The sequence below is a fragment of the Bubalus kerabau genome, chromosome 20 (assembly GCF_029407905.1).
Source record: "Bubalus kerabau isolate K-KA32 ecotype Philippines breed swamp buffalo chromosome 20, PCC_UOA_SB_1v2, whole genome shotgun sequence".
Classification (NCBI taxonomy): Eukaryota; Metazoa; Chordata; class Mammalia; order Artiodactyla; family Bovidae; genus Bubalus; species Bubalus kerabau.
The window spans coordinates 18,103,917-18,125,797 of NC_073643.1; the positions used below are offsets into that span (position 1 = coordinate 18,103,917).

The window sequence follows — 21,881 nt, forward strand, 5'->3', positions numbered from 1 at the left end:
TGCACATGGGTTCTGCTTCATTCATGAATCCACAGTGCAGGTAAAGAAGAACAGCAGTGTGATAAAGCTTATAATTTATTTTTAAAAATCAGACAAAATTTATGCCTAGGAGATAGTTCAGATGATCACATGTGGTGGTGAATATACTAGGAGCTGGACATTTACCCTCTTATTTCTTACACAAAAATTATTCTACAGGTATATTCTGCATCTCAAACCCTGGTAATTTTGCTTCTAAGACAAGTAGGAAAGGTCAAGAGATGTTGGGTGCTGACAAGTTGTTGAGTATTGTCCCATGTTGGAAGACATTTCTCTTAAGTCGACCTCTTTGAGTGCTACAAAGGATACTGTAGGTGTTAAGGACAAATTGTGAACACCCACAGGGCAGCTCTTCCTCTATAGAAAATTAGAAACAACCCCCCTACCCCTAACATTAGGATGTGTTCTAGCTTGATGTGCCCTTATATAACACTTGTCCAAAGGGGATAATGCGAAGGTGTTATGACATCAGCTTTTTCCAAGTACCTAATGGTACAAGTATCTGACCCAGATAGTATAGACTGATTTACTCCTTGCTGTACCAGAACAGTCTTCCCACTAATATATGCATAAGGCTAATGGACTGTACTTTGCCCAGTTGGATGCCCTGTAGGATGGGTTCACTTTCCTTTTTGAGACATATGAACATCTTACATGAAAACAATAAGATATATTTGGCGTCCCTAACGCTTTTCAGATCAGTGGCTCTTGGTTAGAAATTTCTAGCTGACTGAAAATGTAATGTTTTTCAGGTCACTGAGTTCAGTGACTTAACAATTTCTCAAGATGTATGTACAGTTGGCATTTTATGATGTCAGGCATCTCCCCCAAGCCCCCAGTTGCATTGTCTTGTACATAGATGATGTATTTACAAGATATTCAGTTTTCCAACTTTGTGCCATATGGATTGTGGGTGGAGAGGCACAGAGCCAACAGTCACACAAGTTTCAGTACAATGAGATGAATGGATAGAGTAACCACAGAACAACATGCATTCTCCTAAGACTAAATACGAGTGGCTGTATGTTCAGGGCTACACGGTGCATAGGTAAATACTCATCCACTAGGATGTGTGCATTATACTTTGATTCCCAGTTAGGTAAGGTTGAAAAATGCTATATCCCATCTTTGAGACTGTGTGGCTGCCCAGGGAAGGAGACAGAACAATGCAATTACACTATACCAGTAGTGACCCTGGCAAGTCAGTATGATTTAAAAAAAAAAGGATATTAGTGAAACCTCTAGTTGGTATTCAGGCTGCCTTTGTGATGAGCAAAAATTGATGACATCCAAGCTCTCAACGGGGAGCCACATTGCTGGTGCCCCTAGGATTCAAGGGAGGTGCACCCTAGTACAGGGGCCATTTATAAAGAAGATCATCATGGCAGCTTCTGTAGTGCTAAAATTAAAGCCACTGATGTGTATTCTCTAAGCTGTGCATCCTATCCATTGTCAACATTTATCCTAGCAAGGAGCACGGAAGTAATGACATAGAAGGAGTCATTTAAAAGACTTTCAAAAGAGAACCATTAGAGGAACTCTAAATTCACCTCTTCTTGGGGTTCCCTGAGGTTTCCATTGAGAGTGTGTATATGGGATATTTGAACCGTAGAATCAGCAACAGCTGGACAATTTCCCCAAAATCTACAAGAATAAGAGAAGTTGCATGTCTTGTTGGGGGCCTCTGAGCAATACTGTATATAAAATAAGAGTTAGAAATATCTTATACTGGGGCAGAGCTAAAGATATGCTCCACCTCCCTACACCATACAAGAAGTTATAATGTCCTGGCCCATAATTAATATCAAGGGCAAAGCCATCTTCAACAAGCCACCTGGTCTGAATCTCCAGATTCTGGAACACCCTTTTCCCTCGACTCATGAGTGGGTCATCACTAAGTATATTGCTTCTCAAGGAAGTCAGGTGTATTAGTCTGCTTGGACTGCCATAGTGAAGTACCACAGACTGGGTAGCTTAACCAACAGAAATGTGATTTTTCAGTTAAGGAGTAGAAAGTTTGAGATCAAGGTGTCAGCAGAGTTGATTTCTTCTCAAGCCTCTCTCCTGGCCTTATAGATGGGTGTCTCCTATCTTTACATTTAGTTCATGTCCTAATTTCCTCTTACACAGTGGCATTGAAGTAGGATGTGCCCCCAGTGAGCTCTCTTAACCTTTATTACCAGTTTAAAGGCTCTGTCTCTAAATAAAATCTCATTGTGAAGTCCTGGGATTTAGGAGGACTTCAACACACAGATTTGCAGGGAACACAATTTAGGCCATACTATAATTTTATCCCTCTCCCTAAACATGTTCCTCTTACAGTCTATTTCTAGAGAACAATCTTATTTTAGTTGCTCAGATCAATAACCATGGAGTCATCCTTAACCAACATCCAATTCATTAGCAAATCATGTTGGACATGTGTTCAAAAAATATATATCTTCTTATCACTTCCATCACTTCTAAGCTAGTCTAAGCCACCATCATTTCTCATCTGGAATACTTTAGTAGCTTCTTCATCTCTCTACTACTCTTGTCCACCCTTAGACTGTTCTCAACAGAGCAGCCAGAGCAAACTTTTAAAGCGTTATGTTACGGAGTGAAACACAGAACTTAAGGAAACAGGTTTCTTGGTTGCTTTCATAGCTAATAGCTAATAAACCTTTGAACATGTGGCAAGAGGGAAGAAAAGGTTCAGATCATGTTACTTTTCAGTCCCCAAACCCTCCTGTGTTATTTGTGATATCCAAAGCCCTTATGGCCCAAAATGTGCACCGTCTCCTTTTTTAAGGCCTGTGATTCCTGATGTTTCATCTATCAGGGTAGCCACGTGCCTTAACTGATCACTTCCTGTCTCTGCCTTCCCTTTCATAGTCCCACTGCCACCTATCCCCTTCTCTCTCTTTCCGTTTCTTTCTCCTGACTCACTACTATGTTCTATGTATTTATTGTCTTCTCTGACTTCAAGTTAAGCTTCATGGGGCAGCAAGTTCATTTTCTTCACTACAGTATCTGCGGAGACTAGAACAATGATATAATACGCACTCAACACTATTACATGCTGCGGGTACACGATAGCTTTGAGGCTGAAAGGAGAGGGATGTGTGGAAAAGATGACTTCTGCTCAGCATCCGGAGCTCGGGCTATGACTTAAGGGAGACTCACTTCGAGAAAGGCAGCCTGACAGCCCAGTTGATTGGTCCCTCTTCCCGCCCTAACCAAGTCCCTTCCTCAGGCTCCATCTCTTCTAGGGCTCTCCGCGTATTGGCTGATCTCTCCGCCCTTTCGCCCTGCCAACCAATGATAGGATAAAACTGGGCTAGAGGCGGGGCCAGAGCTCCCACAGATCAGTGAGTGAGCTGGCCAGGGGTCTGGAGGACTCCAGCCTCCGGGGCACAGAGGTGCAGAAACCTCCCGATGCCTAGAAAGACCGGAGGTTTAGGGTGGGAGTTAATGGAGAGTCAGTGACGTAGTTCCTTCTCCGCTTTGTTCCGAGACGTGGGTCGGGCGCTTTTGGTGAGGGGTATGTGGCGGCCCGGTGTGGGGTTTGGGCCGGTTCTGGGAGCGGGAGGGGCACACAGGCCCGGGGCCAGGCCTCCCTCACCGCTGCCAGCTGCAGAGACTGAGGCGCGGCAGTTCAAGGGGTCGTTGTGGGGCCCCTCTCCCCTCGTTCGGAGCTGGCCCTTTGTCTTTGAGTCTTCTCCCACTGTGCTCACTTCGGACTGGGCTGACAGTAGTGACTGAACTGTATCATCCCCGCTGCTAGCCATGGGACCAACCTGGTAAAAGCGGTCTGAGTCCCGCCCAGGCTCCAAAGGCCTCCCCAACACTACGTATTTGATTCAGATCACCAGTATAATCCCTGATGTGTTCCTTGGGAGAAAACGGACCCAGAGAGGAGGGCAGAGTCTTGCCCAAGGTTACTTATTCTTTCATTCATTCAACAAATACTTAGCACCAACTAGTAGTGTATTAGATCCGGGGATTACAGTTGTGTACAAGGCAAAACTATATTCTGGTATGGAAGAAATGGAACAATCTTTAACGGTTAGACGCACGGTGTGGGAATCTGAAGGAGGAAAGACAAAACCATCTTTGAGTCCTATCAATCCGGAGAGATAGGTAATCATAAAAAATTCTCCTTCTAGCATCCCATCTAGCTTTAGCCTTATTTCTTCCCGTCTTTAAAGACACTTAGCAAAGTTTCCCTCATCTCTTTTCTGCAAACTTTTGTTGGAAAGTTGGATTTCAGAGAATTTCTCTGTTCAAGTGCATTTTTCAGAGGAGAATATGGAGACTTATGCTATCAGCAGAACAGTTGAAAAGGAGCGGCTGTGGTATGATAGAATGAGGATTTCCTTCGGACACAGAAAACTTAATCTCTTACTATACATACAGCTTTCAGCAAGTCATTCAATCTCTGGGAACTTCATTTCCTCATCTTTAAAATGGGAATGATCATCCTTACTGCTCGCAGTTCAGTAGGGAGGGAAGTGACCCAGGGATGGGACATTGCCCTGAGTGTCTGCTTGCAATTAAGATCTTAGAATACTCAGTCATTTCTATATGTTTACAGTGATCCAAGACCCCACTAGGAACTTTTTCACCAAACCCAAAGAAGAGATGAGGCAAGATCTGTGCTGGGCAGAGATCCTTTGGAGTGAGGCTACTGTACACAGGTGTGAAAGTGAGCCATTTTCTTCTCTTCGGCAGGTGAGATCTTTATTGTGATATTAATTAGTTTGGGGATGGGAATCCTACCTGCCAGAAAATGTGGGGACCAGGGCTGAAAGGGAGCATTTCTGAAGAAAAACAGAAGTGAGAGGAGGCCCTCTAGATCCTGAGGAGTAAAATTTGGGGATGGGAGCCTCCCATCCCAAATGTAGTGATGTAGTGCAACTCCAATTTGGGTGTCAGGAGACTTTAACTTGAGTCTTAGCTCTCCTCTAAGTTCCAGTTTCCCCATCTCAAAATTTTTATGAGACTAGGTGGTCTGCAAGGTTCCTCCCAACTCTGACATTCTGAGAATCTCTGAACAGTTACACTAAGTCAGTCTTTTAGGGAATTTAAGCCCTTGGATGGCCCTGTTGAGACAGAACTGCCAAGAATGTCAATATTGTCGTGGTGTTTAGACAATATGAAGTACCAAAGGGATGAACTGGTGGAGGAGGGATGGAGGTGGTCGTGTGTAGAAGGTGCACTTCTCACCATTGTACACCCAGATTAAATTGGCTAGCATCCTGAACTTATTGAATATTTCGAATCAAACATTTATTGAGCCCTCTGTGCCAGGAACTGTGTGGGATACACATATGAATATCATGGGCCCTGTTCTCTGGAGGCTTAGAGCTTAAAGTGTACATGTGAAGAGGAAGGATACAGACATACACACAAGGAATTACAGTATAAGGCAACCTGATATTACAGATATATTATGGCATTTTTTTAAGTGCAGAAATTTTTATATGGTCAAATCTATTAGCTTTTTTTCAGCCTTTGTTTTATGCGTAAGGCCTAGGCCTTTCTCTCCCTGAGATCAAGGTATTTCCTTCTAGTTTTTTTTTTTTCCTTGAAATTTTTACATTTCACTCATCTGCTTCTCTTGAATTTATTTATTTTCAGATATTGCCTCTTATTCATCACTCCACTGAAGCTAATCAGTAACCAAAGACCGTGTGACTCAAAAGGACCTGAAAGGCTGATGATCCTTGTATATTAGAGGAACGCAGCCTCTCTAGGTAAAATCTCTGTCTCTCTCGGAATAGAACTCTGCTCTTTGTGAGTTCCTCACAGCCTAAAATGAATGGTACTGCTGAGATTAAGACACTCATCCGTCAGACTCAGGCATTGTGGGTCAGAGACCTGTGGGGCCTCTTTGGTCCTATTCCACTTGCTGGTTGCCTGAGGTTGTAGTTTTGTGCCCAGTTGCCTGGATACCCCTAGTGATGTCCTGTCCTTATCGCCTTATCTGTCCCTTGTCCTCCTTTAGCCAACACCTCATCTCCATACTATCAAGGAATTCTTCCAGAATTTCTGAGCAAATTTCCCATCTATTTGGGCAGAGAAAAAATAGTTAGGTTTTCTTTTGATCAAACTCTCCTTGAACTAGTGCTCCCTGCTCTACTGAAAAGTCTTGCTTTCTCCTCAGATCTTCCAGAACCACCCTGAGCTTCCTTATTGCACGTCCTTGTACATTTCTTTCTCTCTCCCTGCCCTTTAACCAAAACCTCTATTTTAGCAAGTTTATATATTCTCACCACTTCCTCTGTCCTCTGTATCTTATTCTTAAGTTTGTATTCCTAACATATTCTTCCTCTTGCCTAAAGTGTTTCCCCACATTTTCATCTTTTTTTTTCTTTTTCTTTTTTTTGGCTTGGACTGTTTTAAAAGTCTTTATTGAGTTTGTTACAATATTTCTTCCGTTGTTTATGTTCTGGTTTTTAGCCCCCAAACATTTGGGATCTTAGCTCCCTGACCAGAGTTATAATCCACACCTCCTACATTGAAAGGCGAAATCTTCACCAGTGGACTGCCAGGAAAGTCCTTCCCATCTTTCTTAGTGATATTATCATTCTCAATATTCAGATCTGGATCTGATGATCTAGAATTCTTTTCTTTAGTCATCCTCTATATTCAGTCTGATATATGCATATGCTTTTCTGAAAATAGCTGGACTTATTTTCTCTCCTGTCATTATTCTGGACCAGGGTCTTGCTATCTCAGACATCTGTGTATCCATTTAGCAAACATTCAGTCAGCACCGAGAAAGTGGCAGGCCCTCTCATAGTCACCCATACTGCATCCCTAAATTCCCAACTCATTTCCCTTCCTCCATTATTTGTTTCTACTCTAATCCATCTGGGCTAATCTTCCTAAAGCATTTCTTTCCTAATTTCACTTTTGGATAGGGTGATATAAAATTTATTGTCTAAATTGGGATGCTTTTGTAAATGAATGGGGGAACTATTAATAATGATGTGTAAAAATTTATAATATAAAAAAATAAAGAATAATGATGCTGTAATATAAGGTATAAACCAGGACTGTTCTGGGGAAACTAGGGTGTATGATTACCCTACTTCTAGGTGGCAAGTTTTGGAGTCTTTCTTTTTAATTTACTCAATTTACTTCTCATGGGATACCCCACTGCCTCTTTCTTCTGTTTTTCACTTCATAAAACAGAGAAACATGAATGTGCTGGGGGTGGAGGGAGGTCTGGGACTAGGGGAAATGAATGGCATTGCTTGAAAAACTATATTCTTGATAAGTGAGAATGAGATGGAAAGTAACAAGAGAGGAGAATAGCAAGGTAGAAAAAAGAATGTAGAAAATAGAAAGGAAGCTAAGGGTAGATTTCACTCTTCAGTTTAGAACTTTTTTCCCATTGATTGTCAGATTGTATCCAGATGTTTTGCCCTGAAATTTCAATGTTCTGGCTGATATCACTTCAGGCAACTTGATTGTTTCATTCCTTCATTTGTTCATTCAAGAGCAACAGAAATTTCGAGTGCTTAGTATTTGCCTGGGACTGTGCTTGGAATATGATAAAGAACAAAATGGACAAAAATCCCTGCCTTCATGAAGTTATGGGATAGTGTCACTACCCAATTATTTTCAGTACATCAACCTTGTGCCACATTCCTTTTGAGAAAACAGTTCTTGCTTATCCTCAGGTTCAGCCAAAGTTCTGCCTTTCTTTTTAAACTTTATTATTTATTTATTTATTTTGGCTGTGCTGTGTGGCATATGGGATATTAGTTCCCTGACCAGGGATCAAACCTATACCCTCTGCAATGGAAGTGCAGATTCTTAATCACTGTACCACCAGCGTTGTCCCATTTCTGCCTTTTTAAAACACCCTTCCCCAAGCATCCCAAGCCCAAGTATTCACTCCATCTCCTAGCCCCCTTCATGTCCTGATTGGGTACATTGTAAACTTGTAATTTGTTCTATTAGTGTATTACCATTATGCCATTGTAAGTTCCTTAAATGTAGGTATGATATTGCATGCTTGTATTAGTCTTCTTGGGCAGCCATAGCAAAATTCCACAGACTGGGTGGCTTAAGCATTAGACATTTGTCTTCTCACAGTTCTGGAGGATAGAAGTCCAAGATCAAGGTGACTTGACTGTTTTTGGTTTCTGATGAGGACTCTTTTCCTGGCTTGTAGATGGCTAACTTCTTGTTGTGTGCTCACATGGCTTCCCTCGGTTTGTGCATGTGGTAGGGAGTGGGCAGGAGTGCAAGTGCAAGTGGTAAGGCTTCTTGTATGGACACATTAATCCTATTGGATCAGGGCTCCACCCTTATAACATGCTTTAGTCTTAATTATTCCCTTAGAAGTCACATCTCCAAATATAGTCACATTGGGGGCTTGGGATTGTACATATGCATTTTGGAGGGATACAGTCAGTGTGTACCAGTCCTTTTTTTTTTTTTGCATTCAATATGGAGTTGTGTAAATACCTAGCTATTAATGTTTTTCCTGTCCACACCTTTCTGGAAGGCTGCAAGACATATTTGCATAATAGCCTTTAAGGATAAAATAGATACTGCACTAGCTAACTGGGAAGCATTGGATCAGCCATGCCTAGAAGTGGGGTGCCCAGGGGCTGGCTTCAAGGCACTGTCTTATTCTGAATTTCTAAATTACTTTATTCTAGTAATTATGAAAATCTGTTCCTTTAAGTGAAAGTCACTTAGTTGTGTCCAACTCTTTGCGACCCCATCTACTATACAGTCCATGGAATTCTCCAGACCAGAATACTGGAGTAGGAAGCCTTTTCCTTATCCAGGGGATCTTCACAACCCAGGGATTGAACCCAGGTCTCCCGCATTGCAGGTGGGTTCCTTACCAGCTGAGCCACAAGGGAAGCCCAAGAATAGTGGAGTGGGTAGCCTATCCCTTCTCTGGTGGATCTTTTTGACCCAGGAATTGAACCAGGATCTCCTGCATTGCAGGCGGGTTCTTTACCAACTGAGCTATCAGGGAAGCTCCATTCCTCTAAAGTCATTTCCTAACTTTTCATAAATAATATTGTAGAAAGGAAAATAATTAAACAGTAATACAGTTTAGCAGAGGACAATTTGCCAGCAAAATGGGAGGCCTTCATAAGAGCAAATACATAAACATATCTACCTAGTCATCCATCCATTCATTCATACAAACAGTTTCACTTTTCTGCAACGGTGTTTTTTAAAAATTGCTCTGTGTGAGATCCAGAACAGAGATATGTACATGGTAGAGTGTTCAATAATTACTAGTTTAAGAAATGTATGAAGAAAAGAGAAAGTTTCAGAGAAGATTAAAAATGGAAAAGAAGCCAACAACTTTCTCAGAACTCTGGAGGTAGCTTCACTAGCTGTCCTATTTGGCTCTGCAGTCCCCTGACTACTTCTCATTGGCTTCCTCCACCTACTGACTCCTGTTTGATTAGGAGGGTGTAAGCAGCTAGGTGTGAGTATGCTCAGGCTCCTGCCAAGTATCCTCGTCTCCTACCATTTTCTGTGCCTGCCCTTCTTGTCTTGGGCACAAGTCTGTGTACATGTGCCTGTGTATCATATCAGTGGCACCAATACACTTCTGAGATGTGAACTCCAGCCTTCACATTTATTTTCTTGCTGGCCTTGAGCACTCACCATTGGCTATGTCCCTCCTGCAGAGAGCCTGACTCTGTTTATCACAAAGCTATAAGATAATAAAAATTAGTCAGACTTTTAAGTCTTTATTGAATTTGTAACAATATTGCTTCTGTTTTATATTTTGGGTTTTTGTCTGCAAGGTATGTGGGCTCTTAACTTTGCCTTCAGTGGAAGGCAAAGTTTTAAGCACTGAACTCCCAGTGAAGCACCCAGTCAATTTTTTTTAAAATCAGTAGGCAGTACTGCAAAACAATGTCATTCCTTCCAACCCAGTAACTCACTTATGAAAGTTTTATCCTAGGAATATATTTCAATGAGAAGAAAACTTTATGTGTCTAGAGTGATCATGATAGCATTATTGATAGTAGTTAAACCTCAGGGAACAACAGAAACGTCTGATACTAGCAAAATTATAGGTAAATTGTAATGAGTTTAATTGGTGGTGCATTATGTAGTCAAAAAATGATACTGAAGTGGAAGTGAAAGTGTTAGTCAGTCGTGTCCAATTTTTTGTGACCCCATGGATTGTAGCCTGCTAGACTCCTCTGTCCATGGAATTCTCATGGACAGTAGTGAAGTGGGTAGCCATTCCCTTCTCCAGGGGATCTTCCCGACCCAGGGATCAAACCCGGGTCCTGCACTGTGGGCAGATTCTTTATCATCTGAGCCACAAAGGAGTTAATAGCAATATGAAAAATACTTATAAAAAACTAAGTAGAAGAAGTAGAATGCAAAATTGTACTTATTGTATATTTACAACTGTCATTATGAATATGGACAAGTCTGAGAAGGAATATAGTAAAAGGAGAATTAGTGATGTGTTAGTATCATGGAGTCATCTTTCAATTTTCTCTTATGACTCAACCTTCTCTAGATTTGAGGTCTACTAGCGTTATCTATCAGAGAAGGCATTGGCACCCCACTCCAATACTCTTGCCTGGGAAATTCTGTGGATGGAGGAGCCTGGTAGGCTGCAGTCCATGGGGTAACTAAGAGTCTAACACAACTGAGCAACTTCACTTTCACTTTTCACTTTCATGCATTGGAGAAGGAAATAGCAACCCACTCCAGTGTTCTTGCCTGGAGAATCCCAGGGACTGGGGAGCCTGGTGAGCTGCCGTCTATGGGGTCGCACAGAGTCAGACACGACTGAAGTGACTTAGCAGCAGCAGCAGTAGAGTTATCTATACATTGGTTTCCCTAGTAACTCAGACAGTAAAGCATCTGCCTGCAATTCCAGACACCTGGGTTCAATCCCTGGGTTGGGAAGATTCCCTGGAGAAAGAAATGGCAACCCACTCCAATATTCTTGCTGGGAGAATTCCATGGATAGAGGAGCCTGACGGGTTCATGGGGTTGCAAAGAGTCAGACACGACTGAGTGACTAACATACACACACACACACACACACACACACAGTTACTTGTATGTTCAGAGTTTGACGACAAACCAGTTGGGAAATTCCTGCTTCTCTTGACATTGGTTTCATGCTATAATCCCCTTTCGGTTGTGCTGTCCTCCGCTCTCACCCTCTTGCTTTTTTTTTTTTTTTTAGCTGGTTGGGGAGGGAGGCTTACGTGTGGGATCTTAGTTCCCTGACTAGGGATCAAACCCATGCCCCCTATGTTGGCATTGTGGAGTCTTAACCACTAGACTGCCAGAGAAGTCCCTCTCTTGCCATCTTTAGATAGTTTACCATTGTGCCATGCAAGGTCCTATCAGAGTTTCCCCCTCTATGCTTTAATTAACCCTGTTCCCAAGTTTAGCCTCTCAGGTTCACCACGTAAACTCTGACTGGTAAAAAACAGACAGACTGAACTTGCACAATGTACCTGGATCCAGTTACAGACCAGCCCCTGCACAGTAGGCTATGATGTGACTAGACTTCAATATTGGAAGAAAAGTGTTATCCCTATCACAACAGAGCTTAAGAAAAGGGATATAGACAGGGACCTAGTACCTATACTAGAGCAAAAAATGAAATCTTAGTCACACTCTAAGACGGAATCCTCATTACTATTTTATGAAACAATTTTTGAGCACCTATTTTGTTCCAGCCACCATATCACTGGTGCTAGGGGAATAGGTCAGCATGAACTAAATGCCAAATTGATCTGAAGATTACACATTTGACCTACTGAACTAAAGATCTTTCAGTACATTTTTTTCTAGGGAACATATTATGAGTTCAGTTTAGTTCAGTTCGGTCTCTCAGTCATGTCCAACTCTGCGACCCCATGAATCACAGCATGCCAGGCCTCCCTGTCCATCATCAACTCCCGGAGTTCATTCAAACTCATGTCCATCGAGTCAGTGATGCCATCCAGCCATCTCATCCTCTGTCATCCCCTTCTCCTCCTGCCCCCAATCCCTCCCAGCATCAGGGTCTTTTCCAATGAGTCAACTCTTCGCATGGGTGGCCAAAGTATTGGAGTTTCAGGTTCAGCATCAGTCCTTCCAATGAACACCCAGGACTGATCTCCTTTAGAATGGACTGGTTGGATCTCCTTGCAGTCCAAGCGACTCTCACGAGTCTTCTCCAACACCACAGTTCAAAAGCATCAATTCTTATTTCATGGCTACAGTCACCATCTGCAGTGATTTTGGAGCCCAAAAAAATAAAGTCTGACACTGTTTCCACTGTTTCCCCATCTATTTCCCATGAAGTGATGGGACCAGATGCCATGATCTTAGTTTTCTGATTGTTGAGCTTTAAGCCAACTTTTTCACTCTCTTCTTTCACTTTCATCAAGAGGCTTTTTAGTGCCTCTTCACTTTCTGCCATAAGGGTGGTGTCATCTGCATATCTGAGGTTATTGATATTTCTCCCGGCAATCTTGATTCTAGCTTGGGTTTCTTCCAGCCCAGCATTTCTCATGATGTACTCTGCATATAAGTTAAATAAACAGGGGGACAATATACAGCCTTGACGTACTCCTTTTCCTATTTGGAACCAGTCTGTTGTTCCATGTCCAGTTCTAACTGTTGCTTCCTGACCTGCATACAGGTTTCTCAAGAGGCAGGTCAGGTGGTCTGGTATTCCCATCTCTTTCAGAATTTTCCACAGTTTATTGTGATCCACACAGTCAAAGGCTTTGGCATAGTCAATAAAGCAGAAATAGATGTTTTTCTGGAACTCTCTTGCTTTTTCCATGATCCAGCGGATGTTGGCAATTTGATCTCTGGTTCCTCTGCCTTTTCTAAAACCAGCTTGAACATCTGGAAGTTCATGGTTCACATATTGCTGAAGCCTGGCTTGGAGAATTTTGAGCATTACTTTACTAGCGTGTGAGATGAGTGCAATTGTGCGGTAGTTTGAGCATTCTTTGGCATTGCCTTTCTTTGGGATTGGAATGAAAACTGACCTTTTCCAGTCCTGTGGCCACTGCTGAGTTTTCCAAACTTGCTAGCATATTGAGTGCAGCACTTTCACAGCCTCATCTTTCAGGATTTGAAATAGCTCAACTGGAATTCCATCACCTCCACTAGCTTTGTTCATAGTGATGCTTTCTAAGGCCCACTTGACTTCACATTCCAGGATGTCTGGCTCTAGATGAGTGATCACATCATATTGAGTTAGATGGCTCCGATTCTGGGAGCAGATCATAAAATAGGAAGAAACCAGGGTGGGTTTTATATTACTCATTATTCATTCTAATACTGCACCTGTTGGGCTCCTGTCAGTCCCTCGCTTTCCATAAGCTTCCTCTTTCCATAAATTTCCTTGCCTTTACCTTAGCCTCTATGTCTAACCTCATTTTTCTCATCTTTTTGATCAGTCTTCCCAGCCTTACTTTTCCATGTGAGATCCTGTGGTCCACCACATCTTGTTATCCTTGGATAGTTCTCCTTCCTTTAGCATAGAGAGCAGGTGACATGTGCAAATTCTGTTTCTTCTTTCAGGTGGTGAAATGAGGACTGAGGAAGTATTGATTCCAAAATATCATTCCTGAAAAATCAAAGCCTCAAGTTTCAAGAGAGCACCACAGAGGTATTGCCAAGGAAGTCAAAATTTTGAAAGCACTTTTGAAGGGAAAGAAAAGACTTGAGGGGCCACTGAGATGCTCCAAGCAAGAGAAAATGAGGAGAAAGACAAGAAACTTCAAACAGAAGACAGTTCAAGACAATAAAACACTCACAGAAGTGAGTGACCAAGAATCTGAAAAAGATGGCCCTACAATAAATGAGAGAATTCAGGCTGCAAAGAGACAGTATGTGTGTACTGAGTGTGGGAAAGCCTTTAGTCAGAGTGCAAACCTCACAGTACATGAACGAATCCACACAGGAGAGAAACCCTATAAGTGTAAGGAGTGTGGAAAAGCCTTTAGTCATAGCTCCAACTTGGTTGTTCATCGGAGAATCCACACAGGATTGAAGCCTTACACGTGCAGCGAATGTGGGAAATCTTTCAGTGGTAAGTCCCACCTTATTCGGCACCAGGGAATCCACAGTGGGGAGAAAACCTATGAATGTAAGGAGTGTGGGAAAGCCTTTAGTCGGAGTTCTGGCCTGATTTCACATCACAGAGTTCACACTGGTGAGAAGCCTTACACCTGTATTGAATGTGGAAAAGCCTTTAGCCGTAGTTCAAACCTTACTCAACATCAGAGAATGCACAAAGGAAAAAAAGTTTACAAGTGTAAGGAGTGTGGGAAAACATGTGTTTCTAATACAAAGATTATGGACCATCAGAGAATTCACACTGGTGAGAAGCCTTATGAATGTGATGAGTGTGGAAAAGCTTTCATCTTAAAGAAGACCCTTAATGAACATCAGCGACTTCATCGTAGAGAGAAACCCTACAAATGTAATGAGTGTGGGAAAGCTTTTACTTCTAATCGAAATCTTATTGATCATCAGAGAGTTCACACTGGAGAGAAACCCTATAAATGTAATGAGTGTGGAAAAACCTTCAGGCAGACTTCACAAGTGATTCTACATTTGAGAACCCACACGAAGGAGAAACCTTATAAGTGCAGTGAGTGTGGGAAGGCCTATCGTTACAGCTCACAGCTTATTCAACATCAGAGAAAGCATAATGAGGAGAAAGAAATGTCATAAATAACATATTGTTACAAAGTGGAGCTAATTGCTGCTTTTGGGAAAAGCAGTTTTTCAGTATTATCAACCTTAATTCTTTAAGAATCCACACAGGGAAAGTAATCAGAAGTAAACATAGATTAACAGAAGGGGGTATTCATGCCAGCATCATGTAAAACTGGAGGAAGAAAACTAAATTTTCGACAGAATTGGGTTTAAGTGAATGATGGTCTATCCATAAGATGGCTTTGCATCCATTGTAAAAATTTTTTAAATATTTAGTGCCATGGAAGAAATGATTTGAATAAAATGAAAGATAAATGAAAGAGAAAAACAATGAAATATACAAAATTTTAAAAAATTTATGCAAAGGAATAAATGGAAATGAAATAATACCAAGCCAAAATATTAACAATGATTATCTTTGGGTAATAGGATTATAGGTAATTTCTATTTTCTTCTTTATACTTTTCTATGCTTTTTAGATTTTCTACAGTGAGAATGTACCACTTTTATATTCAGGGCAAAAACGTAGCGTATTTTAAATGCAATGAGCACATACCCATTTTCATTCAACAGTGTTATGAAAGTTACAGACTCTAAAGTCCTAGGACTGCACCCTAATACTGACCTTAGTAGAAGGGGAACCCTCAGCAAGTCACTTCCTTTTAGAGCCTGTTTCCTGTGTACTATATCATAAATACCAGTTGTTGGCTTTTGCAGTTTTAAGATAAACTGACTTTACAGTCAACAAAATACCTAATCCACTTTCTTAATCACTTTTAGGTTAAAAGAAAACAGTAAAAATTTACTATATTCTCTCCCACTGCTGTAGAAGGATCCAGAGAGAATAAAGAACCATCTAGGCTCCATCTTTTCAATATATGTCTACAGAACCAGATAAAAATACCCCTTTATGAAATTGGAACAATTGCAGTTTCATAACCTTTAAAGAGAGTCAGCATAATCTAACACAAGAGGAATACTACCTTCACATGTTTCATAGACTTTAGTAGCTAAAATTGCAGAGTTTTGGGTCAGAGATATATAAGTTCTAATTCCAGATCTATTATGCACTAGCTTGCCAGTTTTGGACAAGTCCCTTAAGTGCTCTGAGCTGTAGGTTTATCTGTAAAATGGGAGTAACTACCTACCTCACCAGATTGTTGTGAGGATTAAATGAGATAATGCCTATAAATGTGTGACCAGCCTTTATGTTCAGCCCTGTGAGAAGGCCTTAATCTGTTTTCAGTAAGTATTTTAAACTTTTAAGACAGCTCAGAATCTGGGAAACCTTAGAATTGCCCCATTCTTAACTCAGTGGTTCCTCCTCCTTTGTATACAATGAATGCCTAAGCCTGACACCATTTGTCTTCTGCATGTAGTGATACATTGTTTCAGGAACTACTGCGGATTTGATATCCCATTTGTAGAAGAAAATGGAGTCTCAAGTGAGGCTAGGTGACTGGCTAATAAGTGGTTTAAACCAGAATTTGAACTCAGATCAGACTTTCAAGTCCATGCTTTCTGTGTTTTACCAAAGTGCCTCTGCCCATCATGATGGTTCTGTGAGTGGGAGACCGAGAAGTTGGGATTCTCCTGAGTAGCCACTTCTATGAAAGGTGGTTGATGATATGTGGACAATTATAGGTTGATCATGGTTTCATAAGGAAGATGCTAAAAAGAAGTGGATGGTATGAAGCATGTATTTGGGTGGAAAGAGATTGTTTAGTTTTTGTCCTATTTTGTTTGATAGGTTAATGGCTTATATATAATTTTGTGCTATGATAGTCCCTCTTTGCATAGTTATTTAAAGCATGGTTTCTAGGCTCTGTTGCTGTGTTCAGGGGGTAGGACTGTTGTATCATTGGTCACCCTTGGGTAGGCACTTCCCCAAGAGTCTGGGTGGACACAAGGGAACGTCACTCACTTGTGACTGTGGCTAGACAGAACTGTAGCAGGAAGGGACTTGCATCATTTTTCCCTAGTCATGTGTTCTTTTCAAAATTCTACAGGGAGGGTGTAATTAATATTTTATGCCTTTTGTCATGCCAGCCATTCTCAGCTGCTGATTACCTATATGGAAACTCCCATGACTAATGTCTCCTGGCCCTGCTAAAACTGCTTTATAAGAAAACAGGCAACTAAATTCCTGTGTGCCTGTTGGTATTTTTTAAGCATTTATTATTGCTGAGCAGAGTTTTTGATGCTTCTGATACTGCTGAGCAAAACATTTTTCCACTACTGTGTCATAGTGTCTGAAATTCTTTCTTCAAATAGCCTTTCTTTTTCATCTTAGAAAACTCTGTGGTCTCCAAGAGTAAGTATCTTCTAGGAAGGAAGTCGGAGAAGGCAATGGCACCCCACTCCAGTACTCTTGCCTGGAAAATCCCATGGGCAGCGGAATCTGGTAGGCTGCAGTCCATGGGGTCGCTAAGAGTTGGACACAGCTGAGCGACTTCACTTTCACTTTTCACTTTCATGCATTGGAGGAGGAAATGGCAACCCACTTCAGTACTCTTGCCTGGAGAATCCCAGGGATGGGGGTGTCTGGTTGGCTTCCATCTATGGGGTCTCACAGAGTCGGACACAACTGAAGCGACTTAGCAGCAGCAGTAGCAGCAGAAAGGAAGCCAGAGGTCTGAATAAATTGACATTTCTTACCCAGGCAAGCCAAGATAATGGGCCCAGGAGGAGGCCCTCAGTAGCTTCTAATCTTCTGGGCTGATACCTGTCTTAAGCTGCAGGAGTAAATGTTAATAAGTACGCTCTATACTCTTTAATATACCCATTCTGCAATGTAGTTTGAACTGACCGGCTCACCTTTCTGCAGAAGTTTTTTAAGACTACCAGCTGCCTGTTTCAGTCAACATTTAATTTTGCAGTTCTTACCATTCTTTCAAGCCCTTTTATGATACACTCTGAAATTCAAGTTCTGTCTGTTTAAATGTTTTTTTCCAACTTCGTGTTATAATGGAAGCCTGGTTGTTCCCTAACAGCAGTGCTTCCTCTGCAGTTCCTCAATTGCTAGTTTTTGTCTCCCCCAACCCATTTACCTCTCTGTACGCCATTTCTTCTCTATTCTGTCAAAACCCCAACTCTCTTGAAATGTGTGTCACTAAACTACTGTGTATTGTCCATCTCTGTTTCTGTCATCTGCTGGTTTCCTGTGCACTCACATTTACTCACTTGTTTTTACTACTCTGAATATTCCCAAGGAATATGAAGTCAGTATTTTTTGACCACAGATACCCTGTATGTAGAATTGCTTTGGTGTGGACTAGAAATATATACATCTGTTTTAAGTTGTGAGAAAAAGTGTGAAGTTAAAATGTTATGTAGCCTTGATTAAAGGGAAATCTGAAAGACAAAGAATCTTGCATAGAGAGGTGAATGTCTCCCTAGATTTAGAGATATTTTTCATTGATGGTGTGTACTATATTAGATCTTAGTAGGAACTCAGAAGAAAATTTAAACCAAAAAGAGCTTTAAATAGTAACTGAGCATTTTCATGACCATGAATCCCATAAGACTATATTTCATTTTCAGCTCTGTATCCTGAGTGACAGAATTGCTTTTTAAATGTTTTTCCATTCAATATAAATAAAATAGTATGTTCATATTGTTAGGTTGTTTTTAGAAACTAGACTGTCTATCTTCACCTCTGATGTTATAAAACTGGAGTCATAACACTTTTGCTAAAAATGGTTATAATTCCTCCAATAAATATCTGTTGTTATTTCCTTTTTATAAATATCACTAAATTTTTTTTCTTTTGCTTCCTTCCTTTATTCAGATTGGGAAGAAAACAGCTCAATTTGCTTTTCTTTAAGCAGATGTTTTTGGAATGAAGATGTGATTCTGGCTTGTTTCAGATTCAAACACAACATGAAGCTTGTTATTTTCATACTCTTTTTTTTTTTTTTTCATACTCTTAATAGAGTTGTTCCTCAGTAACTGCAGGGAATTGGGTCCAGGACCCCCACCACCATACCAAAATCAAAGGATACTCAAGTCTCTTCTATAAAATGACAAACTATTACATATAACCTATGCACATCCTCCAGTATACTTTAAATCATCTTTAGATTACTTATAAAATGTAATACAATGTAAATGCTTTGTATATAGTTGTAAATGCAATGAAAATAATGCCTATAAATAGTTGCCAGTATGGCAAATTCAAGATTTGCTTTTTGGAACTTTCTGAAGTTTTTTCATTTTTAATATTTTTTACCTGTATTGGGTTAAATACATGATGCAGAACCCACAGATATAGAAGGCCAACTCTACAAAATTAGAGCTCTAGCCATTAGAAATTGTCCTTCTGGGATTTCCCTGGCAGTCCAATGGTTAAGACTCCACACTTCCAATGCAAGGGATGCAGATTCAATCCCTGGTGGGGGAACTAAAATTACACATGCTGTGTGGCCAAAAAAAACCCAAAATGTCCTCTTCTGTTATTTCGCTGGAGAACTTGTATAGCAAGTTATTGTCCCATCCCCTCTCTGGTCTCATCTCTGTTCAAACCTATACTATTATATAGACATCCTTTGGCTGTATAAAACCAGCATGTTCCCTGAGGTCCATTTCTACTCCAGAAGGCAAATTTGTGAGGGGTCCAAAGGAGATGGCTAATTCCTTTCTGGGCAATATAGATACAGGACTTCACTAGTTCTCACTCCTTCCACTGACCATTTTAAATCCACACAGCACAATTTGATCAATAAGGACTGTAGCCATGACAAAGCTGTAACCATTTCTTTAAGTTCAATGGTTCCCAAATCTAGGAATCACAAGAAGTAATTTCACATTTACAGGTATATTTCCCAAGCCCACAAAATTAGCATATTTGGGTCAGGGTATAGGAATCTATTGGAGAAGGAAATGGCAACCCACTCTAGTATTCTTGCATGAAAAATCCCATGGACAGACAAGCTTGCAGGCTACAGTCCAGAGGGTCCCCAGGAGTTGGACCCAACTGGGCTCGATAAAGGACAGAAATGGTATGGACCTAACAGAAGCAGAAGATATTAAGAAGAGGTGGCAGGAATAAACAAAAGAACTGTACAAAAAAGATATTCACGACGAAGATAATCACGATGGTGTGATCACTCACCTAGAGCCAGACATCCTGGAATGTGAAGTCAAGTGGGCCTTAGAAGGCATCACTATGAACAAAGCTAGTGGAGGTGATGGAATTCCAGTTGAGCTATTTCAAATCCTGAAAGATGAGGCTGTGAAAGTGCTGCACTCAGTATGCCAGCAAATTTGGAAAACTCAGCAGTGGCCACAGGACTGGAAAAGGTCAGTTTTCATTCCAATCCCAAAGAAAGGCAATGCCAAAGAATGCTCAAACTACTGCACAATTGCACTCATCTCACATGCTAGTAAAGTAATGCTCAAAATTCTCCAAGCCAGGCTTCAGCAATACGGGAACTGTGAACTTCCAGATGGTTAAGCTGGTTTTAGAAAAGGCAGAGGAACCAGAGATCAAATTGCCAACATCCGCTGGATCATGGAAAAAGCAAGAGAGTTCCAGAAAAACATCTATTTCTGCTTTATTAACTATGTCAAAGCCTTTGACTGTGTGGATCACAATAAACTGTGGAAAATTCTGAAAGAGATGGGAATACCAGACCACCTGACCTGCCTCTTGAGAAACCTGTATGCAGGTCAGGAAGCAACAGTTAGAACTGGACATGGAACAACAGACTGGTTCCAAATAGGAAAAGGAGTACGTCAAGGCTGTATATTGTCACCCTGCTTATTTAACTTATATGCAGAGTACATCATGAGAAACGCTGGGCTGGAAGAAACCCAAGCTAGAATCAAGATTGCCGGGAGAAATATCAATAACCTCAGATATGCAGATGACACCACCCTTATGGCAGAAAGTGAAAAGGAACTAAAGGGCCTCTTGATGAAAGTGAAAGAAGAGAGTGAAAAAGTTGGCTTAAAGCTCAACATTCAGAAGACTAAGATCATGGCATCTGGTCCCATCACTTCAAGGGAAATAGATGGGGAAACAGTGGAAACAGTGTCAGACTTTATTTTTTTGGGCTCCAAAATCACTGCAGATGGTGACTGCAGCCATAAAATTAAAAGACACTTACTCCTTGGAAGAAAAGTTATGACCAACCTAGGTAGCATATTCAAAAGCAGAGACAGTACTTTGCCAACAAAGGTCCGTCTAGGCAAGGCTATTGTTTTTCCGGTGGTCATGTATGGATGTGAGAGTTGGACTGTGAAGAAGGCTGAGCGCTGAAGAATTGATGCTTTTGAACTGTGGTGTTGGAGAAGACTCTTGAGAGTCCCTTGGACTGCAAGGAGATCCAACCAGTCCATTCCGAAGGAGATCAGCCCTAGGATATCTTTGCAAGGAATGATGCTGAAGCTGAAACTCCAGTACTTTGGCCACCTCATGCGAAGAGTTGACTCATTAGAAAAGACTGATGCTGGGAGGGATTGGAGGCAAGAGGAGAAGGGGACAACAGAGGATGAGATGGCTGGATGGCATCACCGACTTGGTGGACGTGAGTCTGAGTGAACTCCGGGAGTTGGTGATGGACAGGGAGGCCTGGCGTGCTGCGATTCATGGGGTCGCAAAGAGTCGGACACAACTGAGTGACTGAACTGAGCTGCTAAGCACACATGCACTAGGAATCTATGTAAAACAAAACTTTTAAAGCAGGGGTTTAAGGAAGATCTCCATGAGGAACCTTGACTCTTTACATGGCTATTTTTGTCATAATTATCCATTTTACCTCAGAAAAATCTACAAATCACAAAATTACTGAGACATATACCAGAGTTTGTGTAATCATAACGAATTAGCAACCAGTTTACTGAGTGGAAGAAAATGCTGTCACATTTGCAGTGTTGGTTTAGCCACAGAGTTGAGCAGATTCGTGTTTTAAAAAATTATAGGACTTACATGGTGGCCCAGTGGTTAAGAATCTGCCTGCCAATGCAGGAAACATGGATTTGATCCTCTTGTCCAGTAAGATCCAACATACCATGGAGCAGCTAAGCCTTTGCGCCACAACTCTTGAAGCCCATTAGGCCCTAGAGCCTGTGATTCACATGGGGAAGCCACTGCAATGAGAAGCCCGTGTACCACAACCACAACTAGAGAGTAGCCCCAGCTCGCTGCAACT

The 21,881-nt window shown here is 41.3% G+C and overlaps 1 protein-coding gene across 3 annotated transcripts; it reads left to right on the top strand.

Moving 5' to 3' along the window:
* Window positions 1–3,359: 3,359 nt before the first annotated feature.
* On the top strand, window positions 3,360–18,475 carry ZNF660 (zinc finger protein 660). Of its 3 annotated transcripts, none has more exons than XM_055556977.1 (4): window positions 3,360–3,562; window positions 4,616–4,752; window positions 5,662–5,777; window positions 13,585–18,475. In XM_055556977.1, exon 4 carries the CDS (start codon window positions 13,762–13,764, stop codon window positions 14,740–14,742), a length of 981 nt encoding a protein of 326 aa, XP_055412952.1. In that variant the 5' UTR covers window positions 3,360–3,562; window positions 4,616–4,752; window positions 5,662–5,777; window positions 13,585–13,761; the 3' UTR covers window positions 14,743–18,475. The 3 variants fall into 3 exon arrangements, with proteins under 3 accessions (XP_055412952.1, XP_055412953.1, XP_055412954.1); XM_055556978.1 differs by having other exon boundaries at window positions 3,360–3,555; XM_055556979.1 differs by lacking the exon at window positions 3,360–3,562 and adding an exon at window positions 4,112–4,161.
* Window positions 18,476–21,881: the final 3,406 nt, after the last annotated feature.

Bases quoted from the DNA above. Each gene is read 5' to 3' on its own strand.
- ZNF660 (XM_055556977.1), top strand. From the start codon at position 13,762: ATGAGGAGAAAGACAAGAAACTTCAAACAGAAGACAGTTCAAGACAAT.